This window comes from Oncorhynchus gorbuscha, linkage group LG25 (assembly GCF_021184085.1).
Source record: "Oncorhynchus gorbuscha isolate QuinsamMale2020 ecotype Even-year linkage group LG25, OgorEven_v1.0, whole genome shotgun sequence".
NCBI lineage: Eukaryota > Metazoa > Chordata > Actinopteri > Salmoniformes > Salmonidae > Oncorhynchus > Oncorhynchus gorbuscha.
Genome location: NC_060197.1, coordinates 19140027 through 19159626, shown reverse-complemented (window position 1 = coordinate 19159626; position 19600 = coordinate 19140027). Strand labels below are relative to the sequence as shown.

Here is a 19600-nt window from a genome sequence, read left to right as displayed (position 1 = left end):
TTGGGGGGGTTGTTAGAATACCATTTTGGTATTTTGTATATAGTTATTTGTTTCAAAATGTATACCTTCACCAATTTGGCCACTTGGGGAACATTTGGGCTACTTGTGTGGGACACCTGGGTGACTTCATGATAAATGTCATGTAGCACACTCATTTTGGAAGTTATCATTCTGAAACTTTACACAAGTACTGCTGCCCTCTCATATTTTTCACTGAAATTGTCCCCATCATCCTATATGAATGTTTGTTTTATCTTGTTCATTTTAAAGATGATACAAAAAACAAACACAAAAACGTATGTTTTTTTTCATTGTTTTATCTAAACCAGATCTAATGTGTTATATTCTCCAACATTCAATTCACATTTCCACAAACGTCAGAGTGTTTTCTTTCAAATGGTACCAAGAATATGCATATCCTTGGTTCTGTGCCTGAGCTACAGGCTGTTAGATTTGGGTATGTCTTCAAGCGGAATTGCACAAAGTAGGGGGGGAGCTCTAAGAGGTTTTAAACCGACGTATAACACTTCTATTTTTATGAATGTTTAATTTGACTATTTCTGTATTTTTAATTTGGCGCTGTGCAATTTCCCGGACGGTCGTGTCCCACCTGCCCAATAGAAGTTAAAACATGCTCACATATCTTTTTAAATTCATCAGAATACTTTAACACTCCTGTTAAAGTGTAACCTCTAGCGACGAGCAATCCCGTATCTGGGAGCGTAATCATAGCCTCAAGCACGTTACCATAACGCAACGTTTCCTATTCATGAAAATCGCAAATGAAATGAAATAAATATATTGAAACACAAGCTTAGCCTTTTGTTAACAACATTGTCATCTCAGATTTTCAAAATATGCTTTTCAACCAAAGCTACACAAGCATTTGTGTAAGAGCCTAGCATAGCATTAAGCCTAGCATTCAGCAGGCAACATTTTCACAAAAACAAGAAAAGCATTAAAATAAAATCATTTACCTTTGAAGAACTTCAAATGTTTTCAATGAGGAGACTCTGAGTTAGATAGCAAATGTTCATTTTTTCCCAAAATATTATTTGTGTAGGAGAAATCGCTCCGTTTTTTCATCACTTTTGGCTAAGAAAAAAAAACTAAAATTCATTCACTACAATGCCGAATTTTTTTCCAAATTAACTCCATAATATCGACAGAAACATGGCAAACGTTGTTTAGAATCATCCTCAAGGTGTTTTTCACATATCTATTCGATGATAAATCCTTCGTGGCAGTTGGGTTTCTCCTCAGTAGCAAACGGAAAAGTACTTGCAGCTGGAGATTACGCAATAATTGCAATGGAGGACACCAAGCGAGCACCTGGTAAATGTAGTCTCTTAGGGTCAATCTTCCAATGTTATGCCTACAAATACGTCACAATGCTGCAGACACCTTGGGGAAAACGTGGAAAGGGTAAGCTGACTCCTAGCTCCTCCACAGCCATATAAGGAGTCATTGCCATGAGGCGGTTTCAAAAAATGCGGCACTTCCTGATTGTATTTTTATCTGTTTTTTTTCTGTAACATCAGTTCTGTGGCACTCACAGACAATATCTTTGCAGTTTTGGAAATGTCAGAGTGTTTTCTTTCCAAAGCCGTCAATTATATGCGTAGTCGAGCATCTTTTCGTGACAAAATATCTTGTTTAAAACAGGAATATTTTTCATCCAAAAATTAAAAGAGCGCCCCCTACACTGAGGTAAACACTAATGCTTATTACTTCAAATAAATCAAAACATTTAATAAAAATATTATTCAGATACAGAAGGGTTCTACGTAGAACGTTTCTTTCCTTTCAAATAATCCTTCTTGCCTTCCAATAATCATCAAATAACCATTTCTTCCAAAAAATATTATTCTGATGAAAAAGCTTCTATCTTTGCCTTACATAGAATCATTGTCCTCCAAATATGAGTCTTCTGATAAACGGTTCTTGGTAGAACCCTATCCCTCTTCAAAGATTTTGTAACCCTTTTTTCTAAGAGTGTACAGTAAAAGAGTATAAAACATAAGAAGGCAAGATAACCATGCATGATACAATGTGTATATATCAGACATAAAAAAAACACAAGTCATAGAGAGGGCATTGTGACAGAGTGAGTTAAAGGTTCTGACTCTATCCTTATGCCCTGTTTAGTTCCTCTGTGCCAATGAGCTGGCGGTCTTCATCGAAGGCTACTTCCTGAAGAACATGGTGCTGCTGATTGAGGTGGAGGCTTTCAAACAACTACTGTACGAGATGCCTGTTACTGTGAGCCCCGGACCCTGCCTGAGCCCCATCTCCGATGTCCTCCATGACCTGGAGAAAACTCTAGCCACCCGCATCCAGTCAATTCAGCTCTCCTCCTCCAAGGGCTCCATTGTGTGACCTCTCTGGGTTATTTAAACACACTTACAATCACCCAGTAATGTTACTGCAACATCCACTACCCCAGTTCATTCACCTGTCCCCTGATGTTAACATTTTCATAACATCCCTTTACTGTTACTGCTATTTCAAACCCTGTCCATCTACCTGTCCACGCTAGAGAGTGCTGTTGGTTTATGTGACAGGTCTGGGTGCTTACGCTTGCACAACATTGCGGCAGAGTTACACTGCAGCGTCCAGCCATCTGACAGCTCCATTGTCTTCTCTTTGTTACAGGTTTGAACATTGTTGTAATACTTCTCTAACGTCACTGCACCATCCAATACATAAAGGAAATATTTAAAAAATGTATGACTTGTTACAGGCATATAATATGCCCATGATAATAAAATGTACAATTGTATTTCATATGAGATGCATACGTAGAATAGGTCCCTTTTGCTGAAAGAGTGGAATAACTTGTAGAATAAAAACTCTACTTTGAAAAATGAACTCATTCAGTGGTTAGTATCTGGTATAAGAGTTTACTTGGCTTTTGTAATATTTGTGTTTGTATAATTGGGATGCAAATCTGTTTGGTGCCAGAGCAGGTGACTAAAGTAAAGGAAAAAATGTCAAACTTTAACTTTAACTAAACCAACCACAAAAAGTTCACTGTAAAAAAAATCTGGTTGTTTTTATGGTAACTTAGTAACCAAAGTAACTTTGGTTTAATAGTATATTACTTTACATTTCAATAATGTACTGTTAAATCATTTTTTTTTACATTAACGGTGTATTCTTGGAAGTGCATTGTAGCAATGACTTCAGAGTGATTTGAGAATGTAAACACATATGCCAACTCATTATCTTCATGTGTGGGACAGCATCTCACTCAGTCATCGATAAAGTATGCGCTGATGGAACATTTACACAACTGACCAATACTTCAGTGCTCCTTGAACTGTACTCCCAACAATCATTATCCATTTATGTTTGAAACATGGATGTTCAACTCAGACCAAACTTATGATATATTTATAAACAATGTCAATAATTTGCATGACACCTCTCAACTGTACTACCCTACTGTTGCGTTTCAGCAGAGCCAACCTCATAGACTACTTTGGAGGGAAGTGAAGAGTTTTCTAGCTATGACTAGCTATGACATACTGGCACTCTCGAGAAGGAAGGGTCTTCATGCTGTAATTGTGGGAAACAAGGTAAATATGTAATGAAAGTCAATTCTGTTGGTCGTTCTTTCTACAAACTAATGTAGAGTATATTTAATTCACCTACAGTTGCTTGGATAACAGCATTGCTCTTGTTGGATGTGTTACCTGCCCAAACATTGTTCTTAAATGTTCAATTCTGGTAATGCAACACTGCATGTTAAATGTACAGTATGAATCTTTAGATTTTTCTGTTTAAGACTTTTTTTCGAAATGTGTGTGTCATGCAGATTGGTATAAGTGAGTAAAAGGTATTAGTCTCTGATATATGTAGGATTTCAAGCATGGGATGTTTTCCTTCTACACTGTGCAACTACTGATGCATTCCAAATAATCAAGGTTAAAAGGTTACACGGTAGTTCTTAGGTGATCCCCAAAATAGTTGATTGCCATGATAAGACATTGTCAAATCACGTGTAGATATTGAGATATACTGTATGTATAATATGCATAAGGTATTATGGTGCATGAAGTGGTAACACTTTTTTGGGGTAGTCCATCTGTAGATGCAAACTATCTGTTGATAAGCAACTCCTTGCTAAGGTTACGGTTAGGGTGAGGTTTAGAGTTAGGGTTAGTAGATAGTAATTTGAAACGTTGCTGATAGTCTGTATATAGTCAGTCTGTAGAGCATCTACAGATGATCAAAATAAAGTGTTACCCATTAAGCAACATCCATCTATTAGATATCTATTTTCAATATAATAAGGGAAATAGATTAATAAAATAGTTGCCGTGCAAGCAATGTCATAGAACACCATTTCAGATTGCTTTAAAGCCATATGTTTCAGCTTATTCTAAATCAACATGACCAGAGAGAATAGAGGGAGGAAACCACTAAACTGGCTTTGGGTCAAACAGGGCACAGTATGTCAGCCATTAAAATAAGATTTCTCCTTTTACCTATTAAAAAGAACTGGGTGATATTTAATTTAGGTTATTGTTAACTCATACCATTTTAGCTGGAGCCTAAGGGTTGAATAGTGATTAAGTATGAATATTTGAGGACATTTAAAATGTGTAAATAATTTAAAAAATGAATTATAATATTATTATTTTTCTACCCCATACACAGCACTGTTTTATTTCATGATTTTCCATTGTTACTTTGTTTAACAAAGTGAAAAATATTATAAAAAGATCTAAGGTCTTCAGATTTAGCTAATATTTTATATAGGGCAGTATTACGTCCCTGCAAAAATAGGGCTATTATTTAAAAAGGTCTTCTGTGACAAATGTTGGCATTTTTAGTGCACAAGCAAACCCCATCTACAGGGCCGTAAACCTGAGTAGCTTTGATGTATCTCATACTAAACAACTCAAAGTAACACTCTGGGAAGGGTATGTGACTTTTATGCTATGTTTATAACATCTGACATTCTGTTTCAAAGGATTTCCACATTCCCTAACACACCTGTACGTTCCGACTGACACAATGTTTTATGTAAAATTGCCATTGCATTTTCAAACATATTCAAAACAAAGCTTTTTTCAACCATTTTATTTCAAAACAATTACAGTAAGGTACTTAATTGTTACCCAGAAATGATTTGATATTGAAATAAAAATGGCTGTATTGGATCTTTAATCAATTTGCCGTGCACTGTGTGTGCACTTGTTATGACTACATGCTCATACTCAAAGACTTGGGGTTGGATTCAATCCGTATCGCGGAATATCTACATTATAACTTGATTTAATTTAAAAGGCAGTGTAAATTTTAACGCAGATCTCCCGCGATACGGATTAAATTCAGACCTTGGTATGTGAGAAAAAGCTATTCGGATTGAATAGAGCCCCAAGTATTTGAGTCAAGGATAAGCATGTAGCCCATCTAGTCATAACAATTACACACACAGTGTGTATGTGTGTGTGCAATACATACAGTTGAAGTCGGAAGTTTACATACACTTAGGTTGGAGTCATTAAACTTGTTTTTCAACCACTCCACACATTTTTTGTTAACAAACTATAATTTTGGCAAGTCGGTTATCTACTTTGTGCATGACACAAGTAATTTTTCCAACAAATATTGTTTGCAGACCGATTATTTCACTTATAATTAAATTCACTGTATCACAATTCCAGTGGGTCACAAGAAGTTTTAACACTGTTTTTTGTTACTACATAATTCCATATGCATTATTTCATAGTTTTGATGTCTTCACTATTATTCTACAATTTAGAAAATAGTACAAATAAAGAAAAACCCTGGAATGAGTAAATGTGTGCAAACCTTTGACTGTTACTGTATGTGACTCGTTTCTTGAAACTTGGCATATGTTGCACATCATTAGTTTACAGGAGAGGCATTTGAAGGTAAACATTTTTTAATCAAAATATTTTTGTCGGCAGAAATGCCTTCTGGAACATGTGAACTTTAAATGTGCCTTAATTAACATTCCATCTGTAAATGCGATTAACATTTTTAAATTACGAGCCTAGTTGGTTTAACCACAGAAAAAGTCTTTGTGACACTGGACATTAGTCTAGGTGCGACAAAACTAGGGCCTGAAGGACTTGCCTTGTTGATAGTGTTGTTAATAAGGCAGAGCTTTTTAATGGACAGACTTATCCCCAGCTTAGCTACTGTTGTATCAATATGTTTCGACCATGACAGTTTACAATCCAGGGTTACTCCAAGCAGTTTAGTCACTTCAATTTTCTCAATTTCCACAGTATTCATTACTATATGTAGTTTAGGTTTAGGGTTTAGTGAATGATTTGTCCCAAATACAATGATTTGTCCCAAATACAATGCTTTTAGTTTTGGAAACATTTAGAACTAACTTATTCCTTGCTACTCATTCCAAAACTAACTGCAGCTCTTTGTTATCTGTTGCAGCCATTTCAGTTGATGTAGTAAATGACGTGTATAGTGTTGAGTGATCTGCATCAGAGTTGTGGACTCGCATCACATGACTTGGACTCGAGTCAGACTCGAGTCACAAATATGATGACTTGCAACTCAACTTTGACTTTAACACTAATGACCCGTGACTTGACTTGAACTTGAGCAATATGACTTGACCTGAATTGATACCCTCCCCAAGCCCAACTATTAAAAATTATGCTATTAAAAAAAGTGTGCAGTTCATCAACTCTTCATTTAACTTCTTGGTGACAGGGGGGCAGTATTGAGTAGCTTGGATGAATAAGGTGCCCAGAGTGTCTGCTACTCTGACCCATATGCTGATATATGCATATTATTAGTAGTATTGTATAGAAAACACTCTGGAGTTTCTAAAACTGTTTGAATGATGGCTGTGAGTATAACAGAACTCATATGGCAGGTGAAAACCTGAGACAAATCCAACCAGGAAGTGGGAAATCTGAGGTTTGTAGTTTCTTTTAAAGCATACTGTTAGCTAGCTAGTTAACATTAGCTGTCTAGCTCTCTAGCTAATGTTACGTGTATCATATCGTCAATCAGATTTTTTAACATAATCCCTAGCTGTGTACTGTCACTTTCCATGTTGTCTGTTGTCTGTAGCTTGTGAGGTGTGGAAACACTTTGTTGCTTTTATGTATTTTGTCTTGTTGCTTTTTGTTCTATGTTGCTCTGTCTGTATGCTACGTCTTGCTTGTCCTATGTTGCTCTGTGTGTGCTCACTGCTCAATGATTGTCTGTGTTGTAATTGTTTTTAATAACCTGCACAGGGACTGCGGTTGAAAATGAGCCGTATGGCTAAAACCTCCACTTTTACTGAAACGTTGATTAAACACAATATTTATTCCATTCTAATGAGCCATTTACTTTATGTTTGTAATGTTTACATTTACATCTTTTATTATTTCTTATTGTTGTTGCATTGTGGAGAATGAACCTGCAAGTACTCCCATCCTCTTGCTCTTTTGCACCCCAGCATCTCTACTTGCACATCATCATCTGCACAACTATCACTCCAGTGTTAACGCTAAATTGTAATTATTTGGCCTCCATGGCCTATTTATTGCCTTACCTCCCTACTCTTCTACACTTGCATACACTGTACATAGCTTTTTCTATTGTCTTATTGACTGTACCTTTGTTTATGTATAACTCTGTTGTTGTTTTTGTCACACTGCTTTGCTTTATCTTGGCTAGGTCGCAGTTGTAAATGTGAACTTGTTTTCAACTGGCCTACCTGGTTAAATAAAGGTGAAATAAAAAAATAAGGACGCATGTTGTTGGACGGTGTATACCATGTATATCCCATATAAATTTGAAACTTGCTTCTATCCAGATGTATCTATCTTCATCCTCAGAATCTTCCCTTCTTATCAAATATAATATATTAACTGCCGTCTTGAGCATACAATCTTCTATTCTTCTACTCTTAACCCTTTCACACGTACCATCACACAGGTGTGATCGTTCTACAGTGGTCCCTGAAGTGTACGATCACACCCATGTGATTAGAACACTCATTTAGAATGCTCTTTAGAACGGCAGTTTCGAAAGACGCAAAAATTAGGGTTTGAGCTGGCCACACTTTTTTCAGAAACTATTTACACAAACACAGTCCTTACAAAGTTATGTCCAGAATGTCAGTAGTTTATTTTTTGGATGCAATGTTCAGATATTCACAGAAGTAAATATAGTGTAACTGTTAGAGGAATTCTAAATTCCTATATGTTTTGTAGCCAAAACCAAATTCACACTCTATCTATTTCATAATAAGTTGTAAATGTATTATTTGCATGAAATAGTGAGAGACCAGTCTTAAAAACAAGTTCAGCATTTATTCTTGATGAGTACTGACCTAAAATACAAAGAACATTACATTTTAAAGAGAAGATAAAAATTACGTCATCAGTTCTCACACTTTCTCCGATCCACACAATAGCGCAGTGTCTTAAGGTCTGTCTCCTACTCCCCTCATAAAGCAAACATTCCAATCTGTCTAAAAGATATACTCTTCTCCACTAGTGGAACATCAAAGAACATTCTTATCTGTCTAAAGAGATATACCCTTCTTCTCCCTTAAACCCGCAAGGTACAGACAATTCATTCGTTTTAACTACATTTTCAGTCCTAGTTTAACTAAAAACCCATACATTTCATACCACAACATAATAGTATTAAAATAAATGGTTCTAATTTAAATGTATACATAATTAATAATTTCAACTATAATTTCCTCCAACAGTAACACAATCATCCTAACCGGAAAAATGTAGGCTACATTTGTCCTAGCGCTGAGGAAAGATTGACCCAACACAAGCAGTCATATTTTCTAACTCTCGACTGACATAAACTACAATATGAATTAGCTAATAGCAATTACTATATATAATTAATCACATCACGGGTGAGCTCACCATTGATCGAAATAACTAGGTAAAACACTTTATAGAAATCGAAAGTAATCCGACGATTACTTTCAGTGCGCAGCCATGCATTTTTTCCTCACAGAAACTGAAGATAATAAGAGAGGACGAGATGAGTTTGGTCTGTTTATGTTGAAGGGGTGTGTCATCTACCGTCGTTCACATCCCACCATTAATTTCCGGAAGTCCTCAGAGATTTAGTGAACTCTTACTCACCTCATTTTGTTATAACATCTTTGGTCAAACAGACGTGAAACCTAGAATGCATTGTATGTCAACAAACATGGCTACACAGCTGGAATTAGCTTAGCTCATCATAATCAGTACAACCTTCAAAAAAGTATTTTACATACATAATATGTGCCCATTACAATCTGTTTAAGAATCGGAATGCATGATTTGTCACCTAGAATTGAAAACATGTAAATAAAACTGTAAATACACAAATAATTGCCACACAAAACGTTTTCTGATAGTGATTTATTGATACAATTGGCGCTTGCCGGCAGTCAACCATGTAACCTCCCACTCTGCGCCATTCAGTGTTGTTGTTTATGTATGTAGATAGTGAGCTAAGCTGTAGCATTAAAAATGTCTTTCAAAAGGAGACAACTCACAAATGTGGAAATTCTGGAGATTTTTTAAAATTCTGACAACGAGTCTGAGTATGAAAGTCAGGAATCAGATTCTGACAGTGACAGTGAGGAGCTGCCCCCCAACCTTGTAGCCATTGAGAACCCTGAATCTGAATATCCCTTGTCCACTGACGAAGTACCAGGTCCCTTTGAAGATGCTGGTGGTGATGGAGGCAGACCGACAGTGGATGATGTACAGGAGTTCTGTGGTAGCTGGAAGGCCACCAGTCATTTCACCCCTCCTCGCTCTGCTGTTTGCTTTGACGAGTCCCAGTCTGGAGTGCAACGTCCCTTGCCATTTCCAACTGAGGCAGAGTGCTTCAAGTTGTTTCTGACAGAGTAGCTGGTGGGAGACATAGTTGAGGAGAAAGAGTAATCTGGTTGATAGCCCATTCACTGGTCAATAGGGACGCATAGGAACGCAGCGCTTTCAAAACATGAGGCACTTCCGGATAGGATTTTTCTCAGGATTTCGCCAGCAACATCAGTTCTGTTATACTCACAGACAATGTTTTTACAGTTTTGGAAACTTTAGAGTGTTTTCTATCCTAAGCTGTCAATTATATGCATATTCTAGCATCCTTTCCTGACAAAATATCCCGTTTACTACGGGAACGTTTAAAAAAAAAATGAAAATACTGCCCCCTAGTCACAACAGGATAAGAAGATATTTTTCCATCTGATCGACACTGCTGTCCTCAACGGCAGAATAGTTCACCATCAACTAACAGGTGAGATGATTACTGAACAAGGTATTTTTGTAATTGAATGTACAGTTCACATACAAATCCATTATGCAATTATAGTGACAATATCTCACCCACCTACCCACTGCCTCATCATCCTCTAACCTTCCTCATCCTCCCCACTCCCTCATAGGTAAAGTAATTACCTACCAACCTCATGAGAGAGCTGCTCGGCGCCGATCCAATGGGGGTCGTCCTGCTGTAGACAATCCCCTACGCCTCACTGCACGGCATTTTCCCTGCAAAGTCCCTCAAACTGCTTCTCAAGGTAGTCACACACGGAGGCATTGCAAAGTCTGCCTGTCTGGTGCCGGGAGAAGTAAGCAGAGGAAGATGACAAAATACATGTGTTTAGCTTATGATACACCTCTATGTATTTCACCATGCTTTGAGGAGTATCACATGCGTTATTGAGCACATCTGCAGCAATAAGTGACTGACTGACCTGACAGGTGACTTGACAGGTGACCAGCCATGATACTATGCTTTTAGAGATGGGGGTGGAAATGCAGTTGTTGTTCAGTCACTGCATGGATATTAAATATGGGTCATGCATATTCAGTTTTTTGTCCTCTAGTAAAACAAGTTGTTGAACCAACTACCAATACTGCAATAAAATAGATGAGTATTACATATTGGCATATGTGTTTTCTTGCTGTGTTTTCATCCAGTAAAACTGTCAAGGAGTGTACGTTAGCATACAAAAGCTGTCCTCATTCTTCAGCTCCAAAGATGTCCAGCTCCAGTTATGATATTGGCAAATAATGTTTGTGGTTTTCTGAAAGTACAGAATAAAGAGGAATTATTCATTAGAATACAATATAAGGATATAGCAATAAAACAATACTACAAAGAAGTAACATAATAAACACTGCTTTAAAAAATAGTTTATTGCATTGACAAAATCACAGATTATAACAGTTATAACACTAAGATACTAACTTTTGAGCTCCACAAGGGGGCAAGGCAGGGCAGAACAGAGCTATAAACCAAATAAACAAACCATGGTCATATTTTTTATTTATTTAACTAGGCAAGTAATTTAGAACAAATTATTATTTACAATGATGGCCTACACCGGCCAAACTCAGACAACGCTAGGCCAATTGTGCGCCGCACTACAGGACTCCCAATCACAGCCAGTTGTAATACAGCCTGGATTTGAACCAGGGTGTCTGTAGTGACGCCTCTAGCACTGAGATGTAGTGCCATAGACCGCTGCGCCACTTGGGAGTCATAAGGCCGTGTAGCTTCAAAATACAACATAAGATAATACTTCTCTGACGCAATTAGCATTGTTTTACAGAGCTAATAGAAGAATGTGGTTACATAAGCACGATTGACTATAACACCATAAAGGTTATAAAATGAGTAACGTTACCTCACGTGTCCGCGGTGATAAAGAAAATACACAAATATATTATGCTCCATACATACAGTACGCTACAATAGAAATGTGGAATGGAAAATGTGAACACGTGTGCAGATCCTGTTCTGACGGGAGATGAGCGAATGTCTGCAGACGTGAACTGCACAAACAATTGGGAAGTGTCCGTGGCAGAAATGTCCCAAAAATGTAATTGTCCGCAAAAGTAAAAATGAATATTTTTATGTGAATTAATGAGGAGGCGGAACACACCTAAATTCAAACTGTTTTTAGAAAAAAAAAACTTGTCAGAAAATAATTTGAACGTGAAGTTGAAACAACCTATAAATATAAACAGGCTGCATGCTGTAGTTTGAGGGCAGCGCGGATAAAATGTACATATCAATCACATTCTGGAATGGAGAGAACATTCTAACATCACATGCATTAAAAAAACGCTGGGGTGACCGTTAGAGATATTTGGAACTCACGCATAAAAGGGTTAAACCCTAAAATACTATTTCTATCCCCTTTTCAATCAAAATCCTAAATTGCATCATGCATCTTAGGTTTCCTTGGCAGCTGGGTGCTGTTTGATCCAGAGCATTCTGGGAGGTTGGGCTGAGGTATGTCTGAATCAGAAAGGCTACAGGCTTTATCCGATTAGCAACCACCGGATCTGGGCTGCATCGAAAATGCCAGCCCTTTCCCTATATAGTGTACTACTTTTGACTAAGCCTCACAGGGCCCTGGTCAAAAGGAGTGTGCTATATCATTGAGCAGCCATGCCTGCTGGGTATTAAAAGCCCTGCTTTGAGTGAAACGCACGTATTCCTTATTGCTTCATCTCCTCATCATGCAGCTTACTTTTTCTCTCTTTCTTCTCTCCTATTGGTTCATCAGGAGGCCACTATTGGGGATCATCCCCTCAAGGCATTCCACTGCACTTCATCCACTTCAACAGGAATTCCTTGGAGCCCTTCGTAAATAAATGTCTTTGCTTTGGTCTTTCTGATGCGGTAGCTTATTGTCAGATGGGGTCTGATTTGTTGTGGCATAGTTGCATGTGCAGGCCAACTATTTAGCATGGAGATTGCTCTCTCCTTGATTCATCAAAGTAGCCACCCTTTGCGTTGATGACAGCGTTGCACACTCTTGGCATTATCTCAACCAGCTTCACCTGGAATGCTTTTCAACAGTCTTGAAGGAGCTCCCACATGTGCTGACACTTGTTGGCTGCTTTTGCTTCACTCCGCGGTCCAACTCACCCCAAACCATCTCAAACACATCCCCGGGGACATACTGCCTGCCCCAAGGATACCTATAGCACCCTATGTCACAGGAAGGCTAAAAAGATAATCAAGGACATTAGCCACGGCCTGCTCACACTGATATCATCCAGAAGGCAAGGCCAGTACAGGTGCATCAAAGCTGGGACCGAGAGACTGAGAAACAGCTTCTATCTCAAAGCCATCAGAATGCCAACACTAGCCGTCTACCACCCGGTTACTCAACCCTGCACCTTAGAATCACTGGCCACTTTAATAATGGAACACTAGTCACTTTAACAATGTTAACATACTGTTTTATTCATTTCATATGCATATACTGTATTCTACTCGATTCTAGTCAATGTCCCTCCGACTTTGCTCGTCCTAATATTTATATTTCTTTATTGCATTATTTTACTTTAAGATTTGTGTGTATTGTTGTGTATTGTTAGATACTAATACACTGTTTAAGCTAGGAACACAAGCATTTTGCTACACCAACAAAAACATCTGCTAAGCATGTGTGTGTGACCAATAAAATTTGATTTGACTCCTTACATTTTTTATGCTTAATATGATACGTGGGACGGTAGTGTCCCACTTGGCCAACCTCCAGTGAAATTGCAGAGCGCGAAATTCAGATATTTTACATTCTTGAAAATATGTGTTATACATCAAAATAAAGCTTGACTTCTTGTTAATCCAGCCAAGGTGTCAGATTTCAAAAAGGCTTTACGGCGAAAGCAAACCATGCGATTATCTGAGGACAGCGCCCAGCACACAAATGCATAACAAATCATTTTCAACCAAGGAGTTGCGACATGAAAGTCAGAAATTGCGATACAATATATTCCTTACATTTGAAGATCTTCTGTTGACACTCCAAAAGGTCCCAGTTACATTACAAATTGTCCTTTTGTTCGCTAAATTCCTTCTCTGGTTTTCGCCTGCCATTTCAGTTCTGTTATACTCACAGACATTATTGTAACAGTTTTAGAAACTTTAGAGTGTTTTCTATCGAAATCTACAAATTGTTTGCATATCCCAGCTTCTGGGCCAGAGTAGCAGGCAGTTTACTTTGGGCATGCTTTTCATCTGGAAGTCAAAATACTGCCCTCTATCCCAAAGGAGTTTTAACAGGACAGGAAAATAATCCAATTCACGTACTAATAAAAATAACATCATGATCATCCCTACTGGAATGTGGAGTGTGCCCCTGGCTATCCTTAAATTCAAATTCAAATATTTGCCTAACGATTTTTACTTTTGATACTCAAGTATAATTAAAACCAAATACTTTTAGACTTTTACTCAAGTAGTATTTTACTGGGTGACTTTCACTTTTACTTGAATCATTTTCTCCTAAGGTATCTTTACTTTAACTAAAGTATGACAATTGGTTACTTTTCCACCACTGGCGCTGTCTCTTTTCATCTCTCACCCTCTCTTTCTGTCTATCTTCCCCCTCTCTCTTTCAATCCCTTTCTCTTTTCACTCTCTATCTAGCCCTGATTATACCTGGTGCTAGCATGGGTCCTTTGTCCTAATCTTGTCTACATTCAATTGTGCCCACATTTACAGAAATATATCAACACATTATATTAAAATGTGTCTCTTATCTGTCCGCTCTCAGATTTCCTGGTCCCTTTCTTTTATATAAATTATTTCACAGCTATTCTTTCAAAATCATATGTATTTATTGTAAGACACATGTTGATATAATCAGTTAATGGTTCTACCTAACAAAGACTTTAGAGTGTCGAATTATAATGATTTCAATGGTTTCTCTGTCAAGATCTGCTTGTAAGATATCCAGACACAATGGCTGAGGTTCAAACTCATGGAAGACACACCCTCGTACACTTACCCTCACCTTATTATGCCCTTGGGGGATCCCCGTCACCATCCTGGCGGGCGGTCCAAATGATTAGCCAAGCAAGGGAAGTTTGCAACGTAAGCCCTCAGCCCTCATTTTTAGTTGAGTTTGCGAGTGTACAATTATGTTCAATCTCCCCAGAATTCAATTTGCGACGATTGCACATCCGCTAAGAAAAGTCTGCCAAAAATTAAAACCTCAACGTCAATATGCAGTCAACATACAAGTGTAAGTAAAAACGAATTTAAATCCGTTAGAAATTGTGCAACTAATGTACATAACGGCACAAACACAAAAGTAATGATATTTTTGATTAGTTAGCTTTTGGAAATTCTAGAAATAAATAATTTTCCTTCTTTAGAAGTTCCAGCTAGGCATACTAACTTTATTTAGCTAGTTCATTTTCGAGCTATCATACAGTAGGCGTATATTAATAATTATATATTTAACGTAAGTACACATGCAATCATAATTGACTGTAGTGCATATAATGCACCCACTGAAAACACAATCATAGCGGGATGAATGAGTGACAAATTTCCGGTCAAGGGCGGTCCATTTAAAAATAATTTCATCCTGCCTCACCCCTTGCCCTGCAAGTGTATACTCAGACGTCATGATACATAATCAGAAGTGTCCACTTAATTTGAGGGTTGAGGGGATAGGGTGTGTCTTTTAAATGTTTGGACTACAGCCAACATGTGTCTGACTATCTCCCGAGGTGTGCAAAATGATCTGATCGCAATGTGCCTTTTGATTGTGCCCACATTTTTAGACAGGTGTAGGCAATCAGAATGTAGACAAGATCAGGAGCAAGGTGACAAGTTATAACCAGGTATAAACGGGGCTTCTCAAACTCCACTCTCTGTCCTAACGAAACCACCATTCACAGCTGCTTTCTCTTCCACAGAAACTCCAGCTGAGATTAATAATTTATTTAATAACTCATCAAAGAGTTATCCTGGGGTTCACACACGGGAACAGTTAAGCTGTCTGCTCCGTCATAATTAAAAGTATCAGTGTCCTCACTCTGGGACCAGTACGCCCTGTTCCTCCTCCACCGCACTCGCCCTGAGGTGCGTGTCACCAGCCCGGTACCACCAGTGCCGACACCACGCACCAGGCCTCCAGGGTCCAGTATGCCCTGTTCCTGCTCCTCGCACTCGCCCTGAGGTGCGTGTCCCCACCCCGTTACTAGCAGTGCCGGCACCATGCAACAGGCCTACTGTGCACCTCGGCAGTCCAGAGCGTCCGGCGACAGTACCCAGTCCAGAGCGTCAGGCCAAAGACGGGCCACAGTCCGGAACCTCCCTCAACGGGCCACAGTCCGGAACCTCCAACGATGGGCCACAGTCCGGGGCCTCCAACGACGGTCCCCAGTCCAGGGTCTCCAGCGGCGGTCCCCATTCCGGGGTCTCCAGCGGCGGTCCCCAGTCCGGGGTCTCCAGCAGCGGTCCGCAGTCCGGGGACTCCAGCGACGGTCCCCAGTCCAGGGACTCCAGCGACGGTCTCCAGTCCGGGGTCTCCAGCAACGGTCCACAGTCCGGGGTCTCCAACGACGGTCCCTAGTCCGGGGTCTCCAGCAATGGCTCCCAGTCCAGGACATCCGGCGATTTTGGTTAGGTCAGGGTGTGACGAGGGTGGTATGTGTGTTTTTGTTCTGTCTAGTTTTTTGTATATCTATGGGTTTTGGGATTGTCTATGTAAATGTAGGTCTATGGTGGCCTGAATTGGTTCCCAACCAAAGACGGCTGTTTATCGTTGTCTCTGATTGGAGTTCCTATTTAGGTTGCCATTTCCCATTTTGGTTTTGTGGGTTATTGTCTATGTGTCGTTGCATGTCAGCACTCGTGTTATAGCTTCACGTTCATTTTGTTATTTTGTTAGTTTGTTCAGTGTTCTTCGTTTAAATAAAGAAGAATGTATTCATATCACGCTGCGCCTTGGTCTCTTCGTTATGACGAATGTGCACCGCAAGGGGGAGTTAGAGCACTCATTATGCATTTGGGTCGCAAGGTTTTTATATGACCAATCAATGCAATGACGAATTTGACGCAAGCCACCCATCACTGCTGACTTTCTTAAGCAAAGATGCCTGACAAAACATTACGGTGGAAGAAAATGTAAGTAATTATAACAACATAACGAGTCAAGCAAAACATTTACAATTGAGAGGAATATTGAGAGGTGTAGAAGACAGAGGAGTAGAGGAGCAGTGAAGACAGCAAATGATTAATGAATTACAGTGCAACCCTAATATTCTCTCAGTTAATCACAATTACATAGTGTCTCTAGCGGGGTCCAACCTTTGGCCCCCAGTTGGCCAGAAGGTTATTTTAAGAGCGGGTGAGGTGGCGATGCAGGGACTGGCTTCCTCTCTCACATCAAAGCATATCTGCAGACGAGAGACAGATGGGTAGAGAAAGCATGATTAAGCTTTGTTGTTTTTATTCTAACATGGTCAGTCATCATATCATCAGTGTCACGCCCTGGTTATTATATTTAGTGTTTTTGGTATATGTTTGGGTAAGCCAGGGTGTGACATGGGTTTATAAGTTGTGTTTTCGTATTGGGGTTTGTAGTAATTGGGATTGTGTATGATTAGGGGTGTGTCTAGTTAGGCTTGGCTGCCTGAGGCGATTCTCAATTGGAGTCAGCTGCTTATCGTTGTCTCTGATTGGGAACCGTATTTTAGGCAGCCTGAGTTCGCGTTGTATTTTGTGGGTGTTTGTACCTGTCTCTGTGTTAGTCACCAGATAGGCTGTAATTAGTTCACGTTCCGTTTGTTGTTTTCTATATTCAGTTATTTCATGTACCGCATTTATCTTCATTAAAGTCATGAGTAACCTACACGCTGCATTTCGGTCTGACTCTCTTCATACAACAGACGAACGTCGTTACAGAAACACCCACCACTCACAGACCGAGCAGCGTGTGAACTGGCAGGATCTGAAGGAGGATTTTATGGACAGCAGAAGCATGGAGTATACGACGTGGGAAGAAATCGACAGGTGGGCGGCCGACCCAGAGCGAGTGCAGGAGCCCGTCTGGGATTCGCTTCAGCAGTGCGAGGAGGGCTACTGGCGAATCGATTCAAAGAAAAAGACACGCCGGAAAAACAGAGAGGCGCTGGTTTAAACAGGCAGCGACAGCTGGAGCAGCAAAGGGGGGATGAATTATCTGGAGAATGGACATGGGAAGACGTGTTGGATGGTAAAGGTTGTTACACTTGGGAGGAGATATTGGCCGGAAGAGATCGCCTCCCATGGGAACAGGTGGAGGCACTAAGGAGAGCAGAGGCAGCGGGAGATAGGAGCCGACGATACGAGGGAACACGGTTGGCAAGGAAACCGGAAAAGCAGCCCAAAATAATTATTGGGGGGGAGCTAGAAGGGAGAATAGTTATGCCAGGTAGGAGACCTGCGCATACTCCCTGTGCTCACCGTTGGGCTAGAGAGACCGGGCAGGCACCGTGTTATGCTATGGAGCGCACGGTGTTTTCAGTGCGGGAGCATAGCCCGGTGCGGCACATACCAGCCCTTCCTATTGGCCGGGCAGGCTCGGTGCTCAAGAGCTCCAGTGCGCCTGCGCGGTCCGGTCTATCCAGAGCCACCTCTACACACCAGTCCTCCGGTAGCAGCTCCCCGCACCAGGCTTCCTGTGCGTGTCCTCGCGCCAGTACCACCAGTTCCAGCACCACGCACCAGGCTTCCAGTGCGTCTCGCCTGTTCAGCGCAGCCAGCGCTTTTCTCCCCTCCTGCGCTGCCGGAGTCTCCCGCCTGTTTAGCTCAGCCAGAGCTTTTCTCCTCTCCTGCGCTGTTGGAGTTCCCGCCTGTTTAGCGCAGCCAGAGCCTTTCTCCTCTCCTGCGCTGCCGGAGTCTCCTGTCTGTCCAGCGCCGCCAGTGCTCCCAGTCGGCCCAGCGCGTCCAGTGCGCCTCGCCTGTTTAGCGCAGCCAGAGCTTTTCTCCTCTCCTGCGCTGTTGGAGTCTCCCGCCTGTTTAGCGCAGCCAGAGCCTTTCTCCTCTCCTGCGCTGCCGGAGTCTCCTGTCTGTCCAGCGCCGCCAGTCGGCCCAGCGTCACCAGTCTGCCAGGATCCGCCAGAAGTGCCAGTCTGCCAGGATCCGCCAGAAGTGCCAGTCTGCCAAGATCTTCTAGATCGGCTAGACAACCTGAATCATCCAGTTCCACCAGCCAGCCAGGATTTACCGGAGCCTACTACCTGCCTGAGCTTCCTCTCAGTACTGAGCTTCCTCTCAGTACTAGGCTTCCTCTCTGTACTGGGCTGCCTCTCAGTACCGGGCTGCTTCGGTCCCGGGCTGCCCCTCTGTCCCGGGCTGCCCCTCTGTCCTGAGATGCCCCTCTGTCCTGAGCTGCCCCTCTGTCCTGAGCTGCCCCTCTGTCCTGAGCTGCCCCTCTGTCCTGAGCTGCCCCTCTGTCCTGAGATGCCCCTCTGTCCCGAGCTGCCCCTCTGTCCCAAGCTGCCCCTCTGTCCCGAGCTGCCCCTCAGTTATGTGGGGATCAGGGTGAGGACTATTAGGCCATGGTCGGCGGAGAAAGTGGATTATCCCAGGACGTGAAGGAGAGGAAATAGGACATTAATGGAGTGGGGTCCACGTCCCGAGCCAGAACCGCCACCATGGACAGACGCCCACCCGGACCTTCCCTATGCTCTTGAGGTGCGTCCCGGAGTCCGCACCTTAGGGAGGGGGGGTTCTGTCACGCCCTGGTCATTATATTTTGTGTTTTTGGTATATGTTTGGGTAAGCCAGGGTGTGACATGGGTTTATATGTTGTGTTTTCGTA

General features: G+C 41.0%; 1 protein-coding gene across 2 annotated transcripts in view; it reads left to right on the top strand.

Annotated features, from left to right (window-relative positions):
- LOC124014460 (ankyrin repeat and BTB/POZ domain-containing protein BTBD11-A-like) overlaps positions 1 to 2809 on the top strand; it is a 218007-nt gene extending 215198 nt beyond the window's left edge. For both annotated transcript variants that reach the window (XM_046329500.1, XM_046329501.1), the window contains exon 16: positions 2149 to 2809. In XM_046329500.1, coding sequence (XP_046185456.1) covers positions 2149 to 2379 — 231 coding nt within the window. In that variant the 3' untranslated portion in view covers positions 2380 to 2809. The remainder of the gene's footprint in view (positions 1 to 2148) is intronic.
- Positions 2810 to 19600: the final 16791 nt, after the last annotated feature.